Source organism: Bombus affinis, chromosome 5, assembly GCF_024516045.1.
Source record: "Bombus affinis isolate iyBomAffi1 chromosome 5, iyBomAffi1.2, whole genome shotgun sequence".
Lineage (NCBI taxonomy): Eukaryota > Metazoa > Arthropoda > Insecta > Hymenoptera > Apidae > Bombus > Bombus affinis.
In genome coordinates, this window is record NC_066348.1 from 7,672,469 (window position 1) to 7,694,081 (window position 21,613).

At 33.0% G+C, this 21,613-nt stretch overlaps 1 protein-coding gene and 1 long non-coding RNA gene across 15 annotated transcripts in view; one reads left to right on the forward strand and one right to left on the reverse strand.

The window, feature by feature from the left end:
- LOC126916526 (cytochrome b5 reductase 4) overlaps positions 1-21,613 on the forward strand; it is a 29,083-nt gene that overhangs the window by 2,688 nt on the left and 4,782 nt on the right. For 4 of the 13 annotated variants that reach the window (XM_050722394.1, XM_050722395.1, XM_050722393.1 and 1 more), the window contains 2 exons: positions 487-801; positions 15,652-15,822. In XM_050722394.1, the coding sequence (XP_050578351.1) occupies positions 582-801; positions 15,652-15,822 (391 nt within the window). In that variant the 5' untranslated portion in view covers positions 487-581. Of the gene's footprint in view, positions 1-486; positions 802-5,339; positions 10,646-14,098; positions 14,228-15,651; positions 15,823-21,613 lie in introns of those variants that run through there. The other 9 variants (XM_050722398.1, XM_050722396.1, XM_050722397.1 and 6 more) reach the window with 9 other exon arrangements.
- LOC126916534 (uncharacterized) lies at positions 2,396-21,016 on the reverse strand. 2 transcript variants are annotated; one of them, XR_007710641.1, is made up of 4 exons: positions 20,758-21,016; positions 3,019-3,486; positions 2,614-2,806; positions 2,396-2,521 (listed from the first exon to the last, which is right to left on the reverse strand). It is a non-coding gene; the product is annotated as an uncharacterized LOC126916534 (long non-coding RNA). The 2 variants fall into 2 exon arrangements; XR_007710642.1 differs by lacking the exon at positions 3,019-3,486 and having other exon boundaries at positions 20,290-21,016.

Here is a 21,613-nt window from a genome sequence, read left to right on the forward strand (position 1 = left end):
TTTAATTATTTGACTGATACACCTGATTTAATTACGCTTGATTTTTAATTATAAAATTACACGAAATTAATTTTAGATTCTGAAGAAGTTGATGAATATAAAAGTAACTGTTGTTATTAATTAGCTCTGAGTTAGCGAGCAGTATCTTACGGCTTTATTTGGCATTTGACAGAATAGATCATCAATAAATTTTAATTTTCATGCAAAAATCGAATCTAAATAGAAATTTGTTTCGTCTCTTAAACATTACGTCACTTTATTTTTTATATTCTTCCACTCTTTAATCCATTAAATGCAATTTAATGAATGCGGTAGAATTATCACTTCATAAACATTCAGTACAAACGTATGAAATCCAATAATCGTATTAAACTCAGTAGAACCGGCTTTAATAAAAGAAACCTTCACCTTGACCTTCCATTCATAGCAGATCATTCCTCAAACACGAGCCAACCACTGTATCAGTTTCTTCCTCTGTTTCTTTAGATTCGACGTTATACTATGACACAGTCCATGCTGGAGAGGATATAAACTACAAACTTGTTTCTTCAAACAAGAATACAAATAACCAAGAGATCAGTATGAAGAAGAGTCTAAGCAAGAATCAAAGAAAATCAGATGATACAGAAACGAAGGATATTCGAGGGAAGATGGAGGAGATCGACATGAAGCCCTCGTCGTCGACAAATTCTATGACGAACAACTTTGCATTGTTACCCAGTGGTGTTGGTCGAATGAAGCAACTGCAGGGAGCGAAGATGGTTAATCAAACGGGATCATCGTCATCTGGCTCGGCTACGGGTGAGCTGATACACTGATTATCAAGAAATAATCTTCTGAACTTGGCTTTTAACTGTTTGCTTATACTTGGATGGTTGAGCTATTTTATTTTGTTCTATTTTGTTTTACTTTAGTTAGAAATCTATTTTATAGAATGGCTCAACAAACGTAAGTAATTAACTCATGAAGGATCATTATAGTGTTAATGCAATTTATTCTATCATTTAGAATTTGCTTTTAATTCATTTACATCATTGAATTCCTTTCTTAAACGATTAAATTGGATCTGCATTTTGTTAATGCAACATTTCCTTTTGCAGTCTGGTTTTCTGTTTTTATCATTATCATATGATTTTTAAACTGGATAAATCTGCTTTTTAATATTGTAAAGACTATTGTAATATTGTATTTGCTTGCTATTCTCCTTCGTTGCTACATCTTCTTTCACTTGGCTTCAATCCTATAATTTCATGAAGTTTGAAGAAATTGAAGCATACTCTTTTTTTATACCATAGAAACTCTTTTTCATGGCTTTGATTTATGTAGTGAGCCTGTGTAATGTATCTACCATTTTAATACTACATTCTTGTATCTTAACAAAATAATATTCTGCTTTACTTAATGGGACCTTTATGCAGTTAATTACTTCCTTATTATCTCGTGAAATTGATAGGATCTAAATTCTTGAGTGCTTGATGCAGAGAGAGAGAGAGAGTGAGAGAGAGAGAATTGTTCTTTTGTTCACAATTTATTCTTAGCAAGTTTCAATATCTTTTCTTTAGTAATAGTAATTATAAAGGAAATGAAACGTGTTTCGATATAAAGTTACAATCTGTTATATCTTCTTCTAATATTAGTATAAAAGTATTGGGAAAAATTTCATACGAAGATTGTTTTATTCCTGCAAACAGTTAAAACTTTTCCGCGTTTTGTTCTCGTTAGAAGAAATCCATCATCGCTGATCATCGTTGCACCATTCTGCTCTCTTTTAAGCCACGCTTGCGATTTAATTTCGAAACGGGCATGAATCGATCCGAAGTTCCGCAAATTGCCCCGCAACTTCGTCAAACTCCAAACGTTTCCAGGCTTTCGACATTATCCCGGACGCGTCAGACACTTCAACAAATTGAAACATTGATTAATTACCGCCAAATATAATTTAAGTCCCGTTCGTTAAGCAAACATTGATCACGCTTTATGAATTTCCGCTTTGATGACATCGCTTGACCCATAGACATTGCGCAACAGCATGCACATCTCATAAGCAAAATTCGTATTACATAATGCCAGAACTTTTTGCAAATAATTTCCAAGTAATTTATACTGATTGATAGATAAATTTTAAATTATAAATTATAAACTATAAATCATGAACGACAATATAACGCTATATTTTCTTAAAACATCTGATTATAGTTTCGTTCGTAGCAAGATTTCATTTTGATGTAAGCTTTGTTAAAATTTATTTTCCTTCGGTATGAGCATCGACGATGATACGGCGTTAATAACGCACGAAATGTTTTAGAATTCTGTTCCTCTTAAAAATTGATAACTCTCTTAGAATTGAAACTTCTGTAGTTGGAGAAATTAGTTAGTTTCGTTTGTTAGAAATACGTTCTTTGTAATATTTTATTTTATTTATTAGAAATCCGTAGCACAACGGTAAATCTGGTAGTTACTGCAATTTCACTGACGAGTGTAATCCGATTAATAGGATTCCAACTCACAGCCGTGATCTATCCTCAAAATTAAGTATCGTTAGCTTCAATTTGAAACTCTATTGCACCAAGGTTTAAAAAACAAATTGGAAATTAATATATAATAGATATATACCTGGGGCATATTTGCTTGTAAAGCTTGAAATATGACTTCTCTATACCCTGGTAGATAGAAGAAAACTATATTTCTCTATTTATCCATAACTGCATTTATTAAACACTAACGTTTAATGCTTCATGTTTCATTCACCCAACTCTTGCCGATTAAATTCGCTTACCTGTAAATAAATTCTTTTATTAAATCTCACCTACTTTTCTCCTATTAAATTTCTGCAAGCTGATAATGAATTCTCTTCTCTAACTCTTACTACTCCGACTATTACCATTGCTATAACTATCACTATACTATTGCTATTTCAATCAATATAATGAATAATAATAGTGGAGAGAATTAATCAACTCGTATTACATAAATAAAAAATTCGCTTATCTGTAAATAAATTCTTTTATTAAATCTCACCTTCTTTTCTCCTATTAAATTTCTGCAAGCTGATAATAAATTCTCTTCTCTAACTCTTACTATTCCGACTATTACCATTGCTATAACTATCACTATACTATTGCTATTTCAATCAATATAATGAATAATAATAATGGATAGAATTAATCAACTTGTATTACATAAATGAAAAATGATAACTAAAAGAGAAAGGTAGTGAACTACAATTATATCAAATGATAGTTAGACAATAAAAAAGAAATTAAAATTCATATAGATACCAATTATACGAACAGTTTATCGAACAGTTGTTTTCTGAAGACTTCGGATGAATGGAATTCTACTGTATAAGGAGATAGGGATGGTAGTACGGTGTATATTTAAATCGATATATCTTTGAAGTTGATTCTGGGTAGCCAAACGCCATCATCAATCTCTGTAGCGGCAGTTAGTTGCGCGTTTCACAGATTGCTCGGCCATCGCCGAAACCTCGATACAAGTTAGAAGAACTCGCACAGGTTTATCCGGGAACATGCTTTTAGTGCAACTTTTAAAAATAACGACGACAAGGAGATACTCGGTTTAATTTAATAAAAACGTTATCACTGGTAGGGGGTAATGCAGCAGCACATAATTTAGAGGACAAATCAAATCATGTTGTTTTGCCTCGGAGTATCAAGACTGTTAGAATACAAGTAATGTAAGAACAAATAAACTCCGGGCAAAATAATGTCGCCGCTACAGGCAACCATCGAGTAAGGACGAATTCGGATTTTCTGACTCTCCCCCGACCAGTATAAATAAACAGATGCGATCGCGGGCGATAGAGTATAGTATAGTATCAAGCGAGTATCAAGTGAGTATCAATAGAGATCAACAGCGCTTAACGAGTATCTCCGCGACAAATTATATCAATTATATTTATTTCAAACTAGTTGTTGTATTTACGACGCAGTGTACGTCCCTTTATTTATTTCAAATATACTGGACGGATTGCAACTTTTCATCCGTGTTATTAAATCACAATCTAACACAACCTAATCTCCACATCTCCATGTGCCTCAGCAGTTGATTATTCAATAGGATCATGCCCGGTTCGCATTATTGGGTCAGGATAGGGCAGGGCAGGGCCGTTTGGCGAGTATATTTTGTCCCCTGTCCTGTCCCGATAGTGAGAATCGGTCCTATTCGAGCTTGAAATCGCAAGAAGAAATCATCGTGGGACCTGCAACTGACGTTTTCGCCTGTGCAAAGGATTTTTATGACCGCAGAAAGGATCGTTCCCGATTTACATTATTGGGTCAGGATAGGGTTGGGCAGGGCCATTCGGCATAAATTCTGTCCCCTGTCCTGTCCCGATAGTGAGAATCGGTGCTGGATCGAAATTACGAACGACTGATGTGTCTATTGACTGTTTATAACGTCATGGATTTATGCAAATTTATTTCTTACGGACGCAATTACCTCGAGATAGAACTGAAATAGAATCTCGTTTTAGTTAATTAGAGGTGATACGACGAGTATTCTGTGTTGGATGTTTTATATATTTTTCTTTGTATATTATTTTATTTTCTATGTATCTTGCATTTTGTTCTTAGTTCTTTTAATTTCGTCGTACAATTAGTTGCTTATCATTGTATTATTACGTTTTATTAGTATGCTGTTGCATTGAAATTAGACTATCCTTTTGTATTTGGCAATTATTTATCGGTACCTCGGATCATTAATTAAAGTAAAAGTTTGTAATCAATTTCATCTTTTTGCTGTCGTAAGTTGTCAAACCATATAAAAGTATAATTTGTGTTATAAATTTCCTTTTTTTCCTTTTTTGAGCTCATAAATTTGAAGTGTAAATGTTTGATTCATTGTTAACGTGTTTTTCTTTATTAGAAGTTTATTACCATTAACTATCATTAGATGTTTATTATTATACTATCTATTTATTATTAACCCTTTGCGGTTTCGTATTCTGAGTCTATGCACGATGATCTTATTACAGTGTATCGTATTGCCATAGTGACTGGACACCGTATTATGATCGTAAGTTTTATTACAATCTCGCGTGCGTGTATATGGTAATGTACCATTATTATACTTTATCGTAATAAAGATGTTCTAATTTTTTTGAAGATTTTTATCTCATATTATCTCATCATATCATTTTTCTTATTTACACCTATCTGAATAGGTAAATTCAAAAATAATTAGAAACTGCAAAGGGTTAAGGCTTTAACAAAGTTAAAAACTCAATAGAATTTACAGTGAAATAATTGACCGTGGAAATTTTTCAATGATAAATTTGATTGATAGAAATATTTCTATTTAAAAGGAAAAATTTAATTTATGCTGCGAAGATTTTAAAAAGTTACAGCCGTTTTCCTATTTCTCTGTAAATGTGTTATACGTTTTAGAGATTGGATAGATAATTTATTGCATTTAATCGATCTATTATGTTCTTGTATTACTGTTCTACTTTATTTCTTAGAAATGGAATAATGAGGATAAACACGGTAATATAAATCACGCTATTAAGGAAAAAGATTATTCTAAACGTTTGCAATTAGGATAGAACTATTACGTAACCAATATGCTTTTAGTAAGTTTCTATATATATCTCAGGAATTCTATTATCTTTCCACTTTAATAATTCAGTGCAACAAAACAAGCCTTGAACTTAAAAGCTCTGCTCTCAGCTATTACAGCACATCATTCACACACAGCTCTTCTATTTATATATCATAATCGTCGTGTAGCCTCGAATACTATAAAACATAGTGCACTTAATCGCTTCAAACGAGTACTTAGCGTGGGACTTAGACCCCTCTACACGTAGAAGAGAGACGTTTTGAAAATTACACTTAATTGGTAATATTGCATCTTGATTGGTTTAAATAGCCTTAATCCTGCTTCTGAGATTAGTACAATCGATTCTTTCCATTGCTACGATATGATTCATCGGGCACATTTGAGCCGTAATACGACTTCAATGTGATCTAACATTCGGATAAAAGATTTATTAAGAAATAATTCGTTTGCATAAATGTTTCTTGTACGATCAATCAAGGGAGAGAAAAAGAAGAGAAAATAAAGAGAAGGATATATGGAACTATTCTATTCCATTTTCCTAGATTACATATTTTGGTTAATGTCACAGAGTTACGAGAATAGACTTACGAAGTCAAGGAAAAGAGCAAAAAATGGAAAACAGAATATTCATAATTTATTTCTGGTGATTATTCAAATAAGATGTTTGTTTACCTCGTAAATGATTAGTTCAATATACTTTTTTTATTTTGTTTCTGTTATTTCTGTTTTTATTCATATTGGAAGAAGAAAATTATTTTATGTATTCGCGATTAAAATAACTATTTTCCAGAATAAATTGAACATCGATACATCTTTGCATGTTTTATACTAATTATACTATCCGTTTTAATCGTTCTATTCGACTCGATCTTATCTTGAAGTAATCACGCGATAGTTTACTCGGCTGAGAAAATCTTTCCATGTTTCTTACCAATTATATCATCCATTTAAACCTACCAAGCCTAAAAATAGAAAAAAGAACATTTCAAACGATTCGCTATCTTTTATCTGCAAGATAAAATTCGCTGAAACTCGTCAGTGAGGATTATCAGGACAAAATTAAACCTGCTACGAGTACTGAAATTTCTGTTGCTTTTCGTCGCTGAATCTATGAATAGTACGAATCTTGTCATAATAAACGTTCTCTCGATTCAAAGGAAATCAAAATGAAGACTATGCTTATACGATCCCATTCGAACGTTTCTCCATCTGGAAAATTTTGTCGACCTATTCATATATCACGATTGAAATAGACGTTCGATATTTACGAATAACCGTTCGATACTCCTTTATTTATTTATAGTGTTTGATTCACAAAGTTTGACCAAACATTGACCATGATGGAAGGTTCGTCTGTGATTCACGTCTGAATGTTTGCAAAACCTACCGACACTTTTGTGATTTTATCGTTATTAATCGTCGATTGCTATGACGACGATTAATCTTGTTTCTAGGTCATTGGTACTATGAATAGGAGGCGATTAAAAATGAAAACAGTGCTATTTCGTTCAACTGATTGGTACTGATCGATAAGTAGGTCTGACATTGCATTGAATCTTGTATTTGTGTTCTAATTTTGAGATATTCTAATTTTTATACTCTGACGCATTTGTCGTGAACAAATTTCTGGGATAATTAGGGACTTGTTGGAGATGTCGAATTTTAATTGTATTTTGCTGGCAGAAGATACGCCAAATGTTAACTTTTATAATTTTACCACTCATACGTGTGATACTCAAATTTAGGAAAAAGTGTCTTGAAATGCTATTTCGAGAAAATACTTCAAGTACGTTTCCTCTTCGAATCTAAGATTTCTCTTAAGATTTAATTTCAGGTATTAAATTGTAAGGAAGACAATTTTCTAATCTCTGATTTTTATTATTTCCTTTTCTTTCTTACAGATTCTTATAATCTTTTGCTTTGTACAATTTTTAGCTCCAGCAAAAGGATAGTTTTATATGCGGTGTTTCCTTGCTGTTCCATAGAGCAGCATAGAACGTAAAGTATCAGTCGTTGTGGGTTTATTTAATCAAAGCTCGATGTCTTCAGTGGAAATGGTTCTGCTGATCGAATTTTCTTTAGTCACCGGACATCAACTGATTACGTATTTCCTTGAGCAATCTCTCTTTTGAGAGATGGTAGGTTCGTATGCCAGGCGAAGATGGCTACGATAATGGTGTTACTGAGTCTTCCACGAGTCGAGAGACGTGTGATGAATCTTCTCATTTACGTAATAATTAAATAGAAAAGCATTTGAAATCTCGTTGAAAATTATAGAGAGTTATTGTGCAAAAATTAGATATCATTTTGCTATTTTGGTTGATCTTTTATTTAATTTTATTCAAAGTTTGAAAATAATTCGCTACTCGAACGACTATTCTATAACAGTAAAAGCAGCTGAAACGAAATCTCATTGTGAGCAATAACTTCATTATCTTCTACTTGTATGCAGCAACATAATTGAGTTTCCTCTAATTAGTAAAATTCTGGCTCATTAAATGTAAAACGTTCACGGACTTCTCAACCTTAAATCGCTCTGTACACTATGAATTCTTCTAATGCAGCACTTAATCATGGAAAACCACGAGTTTGAAAAAGTTTTGAATATTTCTTTCACGGCATTCTGCAGTTCTTGCTTCAATTAAAATGATATAATAACAAGATAAACAAATTGTTCACGCTGTACTGTAAATTCAAGGTACACGATCAATCTCAATTAATACGTGTATTGTGCGAAATATTGTTTGGTAATTAAACTCGAAGATTCTTTTCATCGAAGCATATAAAACCAAAAAATTGTTTAATCAAGGTTCATTAAAAATCACAAGAGCGACCATTTTTGCATAATCTTGCCGTAAGAAAATTATACGCGAGAATGCAAATAAGATCATGCGACGAGAGCGAACGAAAGAGGAATGCGAAGTCAAAAAATCTCCGCTAAAATGCCTCATGCAGTTTTCAAAAAAGCCTATATTACATATTCATGTATTTTAATTTTCGAAAGCACGTTACACTATATAAAACAAATTATGCGCATATTATAAAAATTCTACAAGCGTTATGCAATAATGCTACATTCCATTAGCTTCTTTTCGCATAGCCAAAATTGAAAAGATAAGGAAGAAAAAAAGAGCAAAAAAAAAAAAAAAGAAAATGTCGACATACGTTACTACGTGTAAGAAATTTAAAGCTTTAAAAAATAAACTTTAATCAGCATCGCACTTCGTTTATTATTTTACATTACAAGGCATCGTATAACGTTAGAAATGTTACATTTATAATAAAACAGGTGAACACCAAAACACTTGCACTAAATATCATCGAACGTCCTAATACTTATCGACTTATACGGAAGAGTATGACTGTATCTCTGTTTTAGTGTTAAGCAGTTGCTTCTTGAATTGTTAAAACTGCAAGCAAAATTATGTCACGTCGCAGCTAGCTTCTCTATAAAATTGCCAATACAGCGTCGTGAAAGGATAGTCGCTATCCGACCGAATTAGCGAGGGTAGAAGCCTAAATCTAAAGGTAGAAAGACATAGAGCTATCGAAGAGAGGTCCGACGATGTCCACGGGCAGAGAAGCACGCGTTCACTGCTGAGATCCTGCGTGTTAGGCACATCGTAGCTACTATATTGATCTACCTGTCCGAGGGCTATATCGGTCCGCGTGTTTCGGTGCAGTACCTTTCAGTCCACCAGCGCGGGATCAACGTTTCGTCCTGCTGTATTCATCGAGATCACGTTTCCTTGAAATACAGTTCACAGTTCAGTGTTCGTGTTCGATCGACACCTGTGAATCTTTCTGTTCTTTCTGCCTCTTTTTCCTGTTCTAATTATCTGCCACGTTATCATTCCAGCTAATTATAATCCGTAAGCCAGAAGCATTCAAAATTCGGAATATTCTCGGTGTTTGAATTTCACCAAACGAAATTAAACAACGAACAGTTCAGCTTTCGTGTTCGATCGCACTCGTGTATATTTCTGGTCTTTTATTATTCGACCTGTTATTCCGTATTCTATTATTCTACAGCTGAAGAATCTACGAAGGAAATAAAATTCAGTTGATTAATTTTAGTTGCAGTTTCGCCAGAACGAAATTGGTTTATGGCTCAGTTACCGCGTTTAATCGATACCTATAAATGTTGTCAACGTTGTTATTCAATTTCGTAAAATTACGCAGTTCGCCGTTCAGTTTTCGCGTTCGATCAGACCCGTGAGTGGCTCTCACATCATCGTCTCACCTTTTTTACTTTACAAACTCGTTACTCTATGGTCTAAGGATCGATGAACGAAAGAACTCGAATACCTTCGATTCTAATTTCCGCGTACGGTTGGTACGTCGGTTCGTATAATTTTATTCAATGTGTTATCGAATAAAATCATCTTCTATCGCTCGATTTATATTATTTTATCAATTTACTATTCTTCGATCTGAACAATTTGAGATGCCGAGTGGTGCCGGTTGCAATTTCGTAGAAACGAAATTACATAGTTCACGGTTCAGTGATCGGCGCTTCTGAGTCTTTTTAACCTTGTTATTCCATCTGCTACTCTACGATTAACCCAAATCTAATTCAAGGCTTGAATACGTCGCAGTACCACTACACAGTTCACAGTTCACTGGTCATCGCTTGTGTGCTTCGTTTTAACCTGATTACCTACTTTATTTCATCAACTACAAATTTATTGTTCCGCAGTATAAAAATCGCAAACCTTCGATACTCTCAGTTCCAATTGCACGACGTTAAAACATTGGTATCCAGTAAAGTTGTCTAATGGACGAAATGAATTTTAACAAGATATGTCTCCAGAGCTCGACTATAGGTGATAGATTTTTGCCATGAGAAACTGGTAACTGGATAACAGGGACAGTGGGTGTTTGCTTTTCTTATTTCTCGCTCGTCACTCCTATTACAAAGGATCACGCTGAAAGCGAGAACTGTTCGAGCTAGAAGAGGATCGATCGACGCGGTTCTCCAAACGACCGATCGTTTGGACCGGTCTCAGCAGTTTTTCCTGGGATATATCCAGGCCATCCTATAAGTAATGCGGTTTTTTGGGTATGTATTAAATGAAAACAAAGCTTAACGAAGCTAAGATCAACGACGTATTCATTCTTCGTCCTCTACGATTAATTTCTTTCGTCTCTTTGTGTTAACATGTTAATAGCTGTTGCGATGTTACGTTTTACGTCTAGAGCAACGTTTGTTTCCTGAGATCTTCTGATCTTCTGTTTTAATTAATGATATTTACGGAGAATTTACATTTCCAGAAATATAAGATACAAATGATATGTACAAATGCGGCAACTATACAAAACGAGATATTTATTATAATATTTATGCAATATGTCAAGGAAATCTCTATTTAGTTAGAAATCTCTGTGCATATATATATATGTAGAAATATGCTGCCTATCCAGAATTAAGTATTCACTACAACATTCACGTAACGAAAGAAATTTCTATTTATATTCCATCCGCGTCTCTTTAGTTATGCTTTTATGCGCTTACGAGAAATTTAACGGTGCAAATACGTACAGAATACGAGCACAGTATATTCCTGTTATACTAATTAGTACGTAAAATAATTCTCTATCTAGATTCCAATTACTTTCTAATTAAGTGCAGAAAATATGAGTTTGCGTAAATATCCGCAATCCAATTACGATCATACAAATATCAATGTTTATAAATATCGACCGTTTAATAACTAGATAATGCATATTTTTGTCAATTTCTATTTTTACGAATATAATTAGAAACACGTGATCTGGCTAGATTGCTTTACTTATTAAATAACACAACGAGTACTATACCTTTAATATTTCCTATATTTTTCCCTATTATATGTATTTCATGCATTTTTCTATCTACAAATTTTATATAAATACACGATGATCCGCTGTATAGCGCTAACCGATATCAAGCGATATACTTCAGCTACACAAAGTATTCGCACGTATCCTTATTCCGTAACGAACCTTTTCTTTCTTCTTTTATCAAGCTTCGTATCTTTTTACATTTACATCTTTAAAGTGTCAAATTTTTGTAATCGTATTAAATGTGCCATCAAATGGTACGAAATGCGATATACTTAGACCTACTTAACTATTACGTAAATACTATAGTAGATACAACGGTGTGCCAATACCTTTTGTATTCACTGTAAAGCAGATACGCGTCTGCAAAGTTTTCCGATTATTCTGTTTCCGTTTTCCTCGTATCGAAATAATAGGTCGACGTTTGTTTGCGTTTTTCCTATCGTTTCATCTGCGGTTCAGGTTAGACTGCTGACGCTGTTAAAGTAGTTCAACGCTTATTTCTGGTGTATTCAACTGTGATTCGAGTTTATTCGAGCTTAGTACGCGTTGCTTTCTTTCTCCTTTTTATTTCCTCGTTGTTTTCTCTTGTCGTTCGCTGTTTCCTCGTTGCTTTTTCATTTCGTCGCCGCTTTCCCACAGCAACCGTGGTTTATTTCAGCGGAATTTTCACTGGGACAGTTACCTCTCGGGCACGGGTGGTCGCGTTTTCGTTGAAAAGATTTTAATTTTTCTGCGGGAGTATGATAGTTCTTTGTGAACCATTCTTCCAAGCTTTCTTTTCTTCGCTTCTTTATGGCTCGCTGTTTTAATTAGATGCAGGTTGGTTATTTTGTGTTCATTGTGGCCAGTTCTCGCGCGACAAAAGATTCTTCGCTTGCTCCTATCATATCCTTTCGCGTTAGCTGTTTCAGTAGCCAGATGATTGAAGTGTTTTCTTGCGAACGATCTCAGGTAGCATAAATGCTCGTAACTCTATATTCTCGGATTGTTCCGTACAACTTCGAGCATAAGTGTCTTTGCGTCTTCGAAATATCGTTTGAAGAGTTCTTCCTCGATGGAATACTCCGAGTTGCCCTAGCTTCGCAACTTGCTGCATTAAATTTCGAATTTTAATAGAAAACAACCGTTTAGTAGCTCATTTACCAGTTATTAATTTTTTCTTCCTTGGCAAGATGTTCAGTGCTTCTCGTATTATTTCTTTTTATTTGAACAGCAAAGAACCATCTCTCTTCTATATGCAATTTTATTCGAAACTATGTTTGTAGTATTTCTACGAATTATTTTGTATGCCGCTGAATTAATGGTTTGATTAATGATCAGGATTATCATATATATTTAGCTACTAGAATCTTACAATTTAGCATAAAGCATAGAAAATTTCTATGGTAAACAAATCATTGATAATTCAAGTTCAACGTATTTGAAATTTAGATACGACTTATTTTAGATTTGAATGACTGATTTGAATAATCAATATTATGCATTATTCTTAGAGCAACTCGTACTATCTATGTTAATTATGTACTTGGAAATAAAATATATATATAATTTACATTTAAGATTGTCTCTCTATAATTTTTTACTCCATTTGTTATTATTTATAGTCTACGATGCATGATATGTCTGATTATAGCAGTCCTTACAAATTACCTAGACGACTGATGATTGACTATTTACATTAACACAATGTGTAACACATTCATCAGGTCAATGAAGAGTAATTAATTTTCAGATTGATTATTCATAATCATGATAAGGGACAAGATTATGCAATATTATCAAACGGGAGAAAAATATCGAGTAACCTTTTTCATTATCCTGATTATACAGGGTGTCTGGTAACTAATGGTACAATTGAGTGATGAGGCGATTCTACGTGAAAAAATAAGTGGAAAATGTAGAATAAATTTTCTTCATACGACGCCCCATTTCCCACACAATCGAGTTTGAAAATTCGTCGGCTATACTTGGACTTGGCTAATTCCGGACTGAACGAAAGTAAATATAATCGACAGTAGGTTAAACTGGATGAAAAAATAAGTCAAAAATATAGAATAGAATTTTTCCATAAGACTCTCTGCTTTCGAGAAAAATATATTTGAAAATGTATCTATCGCGCGCGTGCAATAGATCGACTAATAGCTAAACACGTGGAAACTTTATTTTCTTGAAAACGAGGTTTTAAATGAAAACGTTTCATTTTATTTTATATAATTTTATTCTATTTTCAAAATATTTTTAGTCGGTACATAGCCAAGTCTAAGTATACTCGACAAATTTTCAAACTCGATTTTCTCACGAACGAAGCTTTGTACGAACCAATCCTATTCCACATTTTCCACCTATTTTTTCACGTAGAATCACTCTGTATCGAGTTGTGCCGCCAGTTACAGGACACCCTGTATATACACACAATCGTATGATATCTTAATAATTCCATCGTATCACACGAATTTTATTTTCTAACGTTTTATTGCAAACAGAATGAAATTTCCGGGACCTTCTATCATCTTACAAGAAATCCCTCTATAACCTACATAATTCTCGAACAAGCCTAATTCACGAAATGAATCTCTTTTAATACATGCGGAAATTTCATCGCCAATCTTTTTATCTTTGTTTCTCGTGTTCGAAACATTTCGCTCGTCGAGGGTTGCTACTTTCTCAATGCAATGCAATTTCTATGCAGGAGGATGGTTAAAGGTTTGCGGACTGTGACGTTTCGATGAGAAAATGCCACGATGCTGCGGCGCGTCTTTGGTATCCGTCATGGGCGGCGAGGGGTCTCCGCAGAGTCTCGGTTTGCAGATTCAGGACGGTCAGTAATTAACAATAATTGCCTATTAGTTTTACTTGCGTCCCGTTTCTGCGAACGTTTGCGTGTTTATCGTGTATCCTGTGCTACGAGTGACGATGGGTCTTTCCACGTGAATTTATAGAGGGTTGAATTTATGTATTTTGGTTGAATGAGAAATAACTGGATTTTCTGTTATATCGTGCACCTGATCGTCTGCTGATATACGTTTTATTAGGTTTATTTGTTTGAACCGTGGTAATTTTATTCATTATTTTACGTTACATGTAATTTAACTGTATGGAAAGAGACAGTATTTGTTAACTAATCAATTTGTGACTAATGAGTCGTGGAGTTTTATGGATATTACTGGATCTATTATGTTTTCTCCAAGAGTAGCAAGGATAGTTCGTGACTAGTTGTACCAGCATTTTAATATGTCTTTGTGTTATATCGAGGTACGAAATATTTATAATAAAATGTCGAAAGATACGAAGAAATTTGTTGCACATTTTTTACCAGCTATTGTCTCTTTTCATACTTGGACAAAATATATACATGTGTTGTGGGAAATGAGTAACTGATTATTAGAACCGAACGAACTTTACTGCTGTACTACAGTGGTCATTACTATCTATTTTCCATTATCGTTATATTGTTTAATTTATGTTTCAATTAGTATTGTATCGTAAAGAAAAATAGATTTTGTAATGAAGAATAATATCGATATATTGCCTTTGTATTTAACACGTTCACTGTTGGACGAATTTTTATTCGCTATATGCTACACATATACTAACAAATCCTTGTCACCTAAAATCTATTTTCTGTATGGTATAATATCGTGTACCGTATTATAATACATTTCCTACTAACATACACGTTGCAATTTTGAAATTTCCAAGAAATGTTGAAAGCGCATACTATAACTTTTCAATTTCCAAATTTCAGGAAAAAAAAGAAACGAAAAGTCGAGAGAAGCATTGCGATCTCCAAAAAGTGAAAAAAGACACACACACACATGGAAGTATTGCAATTTCCAAAAAGTAAAAAAAAAAAAAACAAAAAAAAACAAAACACACAGAAGCATTTTGTAGTTTCTAAAATAAATACAAAAAATAAATGTAGCTTTCAGCTTTTTACACATTTCAAGTTTCTAATAAAGTACGTATGTATTTGTACTTGTGTGAGTCCCATTTGAAAATAAAATACGAGAAATACATATAAGCATTGTGATTCTTAAATTTTCAGAAATCAATAGATACTAAAAATACAGCCAGATATTTTGGCAACGTCACGCACACCATAAAAATGTAGTTCTTAAAAATATATTTCTTCCTCTTCCTTCTCCTCTTCTTCTTCTTCTTCTTCTTCAGTCTCTCGACTATTTCGATGTATGTGTTTAAACGCGTAAGCAAACAAACGTTTGTTTTTCTGAATTTTTCCAGGCAATCCTCGAAATAAAACAGCCTTAGCACCTGGCCACAGTTTGATGGACTGGATTCGATTGGGAAACTCCGGCGTCGATTTAACCGGCGTTGGTGGAGTTCCACGTGTCGTAACTTTGTCCGAACTGGCCACTCACAATAAACAAGATGACGCTTGGATCGCGATTCGAGGTAGGTTTTTTAAAAACGTGCTCCTAAAATACCAGAAACCTCCCCTAAAATACCAGAATTTCTATTCCAATTTTTCAATGTTGTCTTCCCTTTAATCACACTGTCCGAGTATTTAAATATTAAATGTACGTATTCGACTATTTAATTTCTGAATGTAATTGAATTTAAATTCCTAGAATCTATAATTTTCAATCCCTCGTTTTTCACATCCATAGCCCTTTAACAATCTAAATTCAAAGTCCTGGAAATCTATAGCCTTCGAAGTAAAAATCCCTTGGTTCTCCAAATTATAATCCTCGAAGCAGCTAAATTCTCGTCCAATTTTCACATTTTCTCGTTCGCTCGCAACCAACGGTTCGTTCATTAAACAGCAAAATCTACTCTCCGCTAATGTGATTGCTCGTTAATCCCATTTCCACGAGCAAGAGTCGTTGCCTCGGACGTACACAGTTTCGTTGGGATTAAATCGAAGAAATGAAAATCAATGGCCGCAGAAACGTGATCGCATTTTAAAGGTGATGCGCGATATCGCTTTCGACGCCACTTCCTGTGGAAATTGGCTTTAAGAGTGTTCCTAATGACAGAGTTACTGAGAACATCTTCTCCTGGAAAACTAAGTGCTAGATGTTGCGTAAAGTAAGAGAATCCGGGCCAAAGTGCTATTAAGGAGAAACTCTCGTTTAACATCGATAAAAGCGTGTGATTTTAATGAACTAATTTTTTTTTTTTTTTTTTTTTTTTTTTTTTTAGACTGACTACCAATTATTTATATGCAATTAGATCTTGTTGGGATGAAAACAGATAGTTTTGAAATACAAATGTAATTTTGCCTCAGTTCTTCTTACTGTTTATTGTATATTGCGCGAGTGCTGTGGATTATCTTTGACAATATATCGTTGGCGTGCAGTGTAACATCTGCCACAGTCATCGGAATGCAGAAGTTAGCAAATCTCCTCAAAGTTAGATATTTCTGTTTCGACCTATTTTTGTAAGAAAAATATGAAAAATTGGAAAAGTTCTAGCGTTTAGAAGAGAAACTTACTCTTCTTGGCGGACCAATTGAGTTTTTATCGCTTATAAAATATTATAAATAAAGAAATAAATATTTATGGTTCAATCCCCGGGGAAATTTGATTGATCAATCAATCAATCAATCAGCCTTTTCAGTTATCGTACACGCCAGTTTAAAAGCTTATTGAACGTGTCAGATTAAGAAGTTGATGGACGATAAGAGGAATTGAAATGAAAAAAATTACATTTGCAAGGCTATGTGCCATTTAACTCTCAGCTTCTACTGTAACTGCTAGTTAGTGTAAACAAAATTCATAAAAATCATTCGTCTTTGTCGTTGCTTTACGACAATCTTCCCTTAGACTTGGTCGCATTTTAATTCACATTCAGTCGAGTTTCTTTTCTGGTACTACGTGTAGTCGGTCTTGAAAATATTCGATACGCTGGCATAACTTTGACTTGTGTCTGGAATGAATGTAAATAAAACAATAAAAATATCTTCATGAAAGTATATTGAAGTCTCGTGTATAGTTGCGAGAATGCAAGAGAAAGCAAATCAATGTTTAAAAATTGGGAGAAATGTCGGGGAATGTTTACGTCTGAAAAATATTTCTCGTTCGGACATTCTATAAATTAACGTGAAAAAATATCGAAAAGTCAAAGTTACGTTAGTGTCCGAATATTCTCCACACCGACTGTATTTCCTTTCACTCCATTTTATAAAAATACTCCCAATTTCTGTATAAAAAAATAACGTTCAGACATTTTAGTTTTTTTCGTTGTGAATCTTTTAAAGCCCAACATTTTCATCAAATAACTATCTTTAGAATTGCAATTATATGATAAAATAATTGGACTGCGAAGTTCCATGCAAATTTATATTTTTGAAAATATAAACGAGAAAAGATAGAACGTTGGTAAAAAATTGCTTAACTTGCCAAGTTGTTTACATTTACATTTCTAAATTTCCTACAAATCTTCATTTTACAAAACATTATTAAATCATAAAATTGATTTATTTCCTAAATTCCCAAAACAATTATACATATGTATGTGCATACAATTTTGATATTATAAATAACAAATAACAATCTGAATTATTATTATTATTTCATAAAATTGATTCATTTCTTAAATTCCTAAAACAATTACATATATATATACATACAATTTTGATATTATAAATAACAAATAACTTTATGAATTATTATTATTAGATCACAAAATTGATTCATTTTCTAAATTCCTAAAACAATTACATATATATGTACATACAATTCTGATATTATAAATAACAAATAACAATCTGAATTATTATTATTATTTCATAAAATTGATTCATTTCTTAAATTCCTAAAACAATTACATATATATATACATACAATTTTGATATTATAAATAACAAATAACTTTATGAATTATTATTATTAGATCACAAAATTGATTCATTTTCTAAATTCCTAAAACAATTACACATATATGTACATACAATTCTGATATTATAAATAACAAATAACTTTATGAATTATTATTATTGAATCATAAAATTGATTCATTTTCTAAATTCCTAAAACAATTATATATATATGTACATACAATTTTGATATTATAAATAACAAATAACTTTATGAATTATTATTATTGAATCACAAAATTGTTTCATTTTCTAAATTCCTAAAACAATTATATATATGTATGTACATACAATTTTGATATTATAAATAACAAATAACTTTATGAATATCATAATGTACGGTTGACAACGTATATTTGACGATTACAATATCACAGTCACAATATATCTTTGAATCCCTTTTTTTTTTTAACAAATAAATAATATCTTCTCTTGCCGTTAAAATTTTTATTAATTTTATTACAACATGTTCCTGAAATATTCCGACATTTGTCTGTATTCTATAATCGCCGGGCAGATTAATTGGTTGGTAGAAAAACGCCTTCTTTGGAAACAAGAAAATAAGAGGGAAAATAATCACGAGAGGCAAGGAATAATATAGGTCAACGTCGAACGCTTTTAGTTTGATTAAAATTTACTTTTTCCCACCATCGTGCGACGTCCAATCGTGCAATATTTATTCAATGCCCGTCACAAATCCTATTTTAATTCTACCTATGTTCGCCGGTGTATTTTTGCCATCATGATCTCGCATATTAGATGAGGCATGACTCAGGCAATTTCTAGGGAATAGAGGAAGTACGAGGAAATAATCCAAATATTAAGTAGCATGATCGAATAATAATGAAAGAAACAGGCGATCAATAATTATGGGTGGGAGAAACATCAACATTGTTGAATTTCTGTTTTATATTGCTTTTTATTAAAATGATGTTATTTTACTTGTATTTGAAGTTTCAATTTAAATTCAAATTTTCGTATTGTTCTTTGTCATTGACTCATTGGGTCAATGATTTATCAAACAAATTTATGTTTCAAACGTCCGAAGAAAATAAACGTCGAACGTGACAACTGTGAAAAATTAATCGCAGACTACAAATGTTACATTGCAGTCATTTTTATGCAGCAATAATTAGTATAAATTAGAGAAAGGAAAGTGAATGACAATGAGAGAGAAAGGAATACAAGCTCATACGAGTTATCTATTATATATTTGCTGTTATGTATTTTGAAGTAAAAGCAAAATGATTTAAAGTTTACATAACGTGGGATTCTTTCACTCTGTGTTCTCGCTAATCAACTTGAAACTTCTATGTTTTCTGTTTCTATAGCATCAATTTTTTCTAATCGTACGAAAGTGTTATTTTGAACAATACGAAATCTTATATATTTTATATATATTTTTAGATGCAGTAATTACAAAAATTACTTGCAAGTAGCTTTATACTTGTTAGGAAAATGATACATTTACACTGTACATGTGAATGTGTGTGTCAGAGGGTGTCCAGGCTTTAGTTGGGATAAAAGACGATTGGCAGTTGTTAGAAGCAAGAGTAGGTTTTCGAGGTCTTCAGAGTATAAGATATATGTATAACTGTTGTGTGCCAAATAAAGGAAATTATTTGTATTTTCGAATCTCTCCTATATCTTTACAATACTTCAATGAATATCCTATTTATCAGCTTTTATACTTCTCTATAGTACCAGACTTTTGTAATTATACGAAAGTGCTACTAAACGATACTGTAGCGGCATATGAGTCAGAGGACATTTCAAAAAATGTCGCAAAAATTCGCTTATCTGTAAATAAATTCTTTTATTAAATCTCACCTTCTTTTCTCCTATTAAATTTCTGCAAGCTGATAATAAATTCTCTTCTCTAACTCTTACTACTCCGACTATTACCATTGCTATAACTATCACTATACTATTGCTATTTCAATCAATATAATGAATAATAATAATGGATAGAATTAATCAACTCGTATTACATAAATCAAAAATTCGCTTATCCGTAAATAAATTCTTTTATTAAATCTCACCTTCTTTTCTCCTATTAAATTTCTGCAAGCTGATAATAAATTCTCTTCTCTAACTCTTACTACTCCGACTATTACCATTGCTATTACTGTCACTATACTATTGCTATTTCAATCAATATAATGAATAATAATAATGGATAGAATTAATCAACTCGTATTACATAAATGAAAAATGATAACTAAAAGAGAAAGGTAGTGAACTACAATTATATCAAATGATAGTTAGACAATAAAAAAGAAATTAAAATTCATATAGATACCAATTATACGAACAGTTTATCGAACAGTTGTTTTCTGAAGACTTCGGATGAATGGAATTCTACTGTATAAGGAGATAGGGATGGCAGTACGGTGTATATTTAAATCGATATATCTTTAAAGTTGATTCTGGGTAGCCAAACGCTATCATCAATCTCTGTAGCAGCAGTTAGTTGCGCGTTTCACAGATTGCTCGGCCATCGCCGAAACCTCGATACAAGTTAGAAGAACTCGCACAGGTTTATCCGGGAACTTGCTTTTAGTGCAACTTTTAAAAATAACGACGACAAGGAGATACTCGGTTTAATTTAATAAAAACGTTATCACTGGTAGGGGGTAATGCAGCGGCACATAATTTAGAGGACAAATCAAATCATGTTGTTTTGCCTCGGAGTATCAAGACTGTTAGAATACAAGTAATGTAAGAACAAATAAACTCCGGGCAAAATAATGTCGCCGCTACAGGCAACCATCGAATGAAGACGAATTTGAATTTTCCGACTCTCCCCGATCAGTATAAAGAAACGGACGCGATCGCGAGCGGGACGGTATCAAACAGTTCATATGTCGATAGCGTCGATTTCCTGAGCCACTACGGGTTACTCGCCGACCCGCGAAACAAGCGGCTACTGGATAAGACCACACAGCTGTCCACTAGAGGATTCGCCGCCACGGCCGACGTAGGCTCGTTATTTCACGATATCTTTCCATGACTAATCCTCCACAATAATAAATTTAATATATTTGAACTCAATTAATTACTCTGTAAATGCCATAAAAAATACAGCGTCAATATGCCGATACCTTCTGTAGCCACTGTGAGTTAGCGTAATAAAAAAAATAAAAAATAAATGAAACTATAAAAAAAGCTGCCGCAAAGTAAAGACTAACTTTGAAAAAGAATTTAACAATCTACGCAATGGTTAGCATCAAAAAATTAAAATACCTAATAACGAAAAGCCAATTGAACATAGAATCGGCAACTAAATGATTGCGAATTTTGTCACGAGGTGGTAATGACAAATTTGTAGAGATTTATGTGTAGAGGATGGTTGGTCGGTGAGGT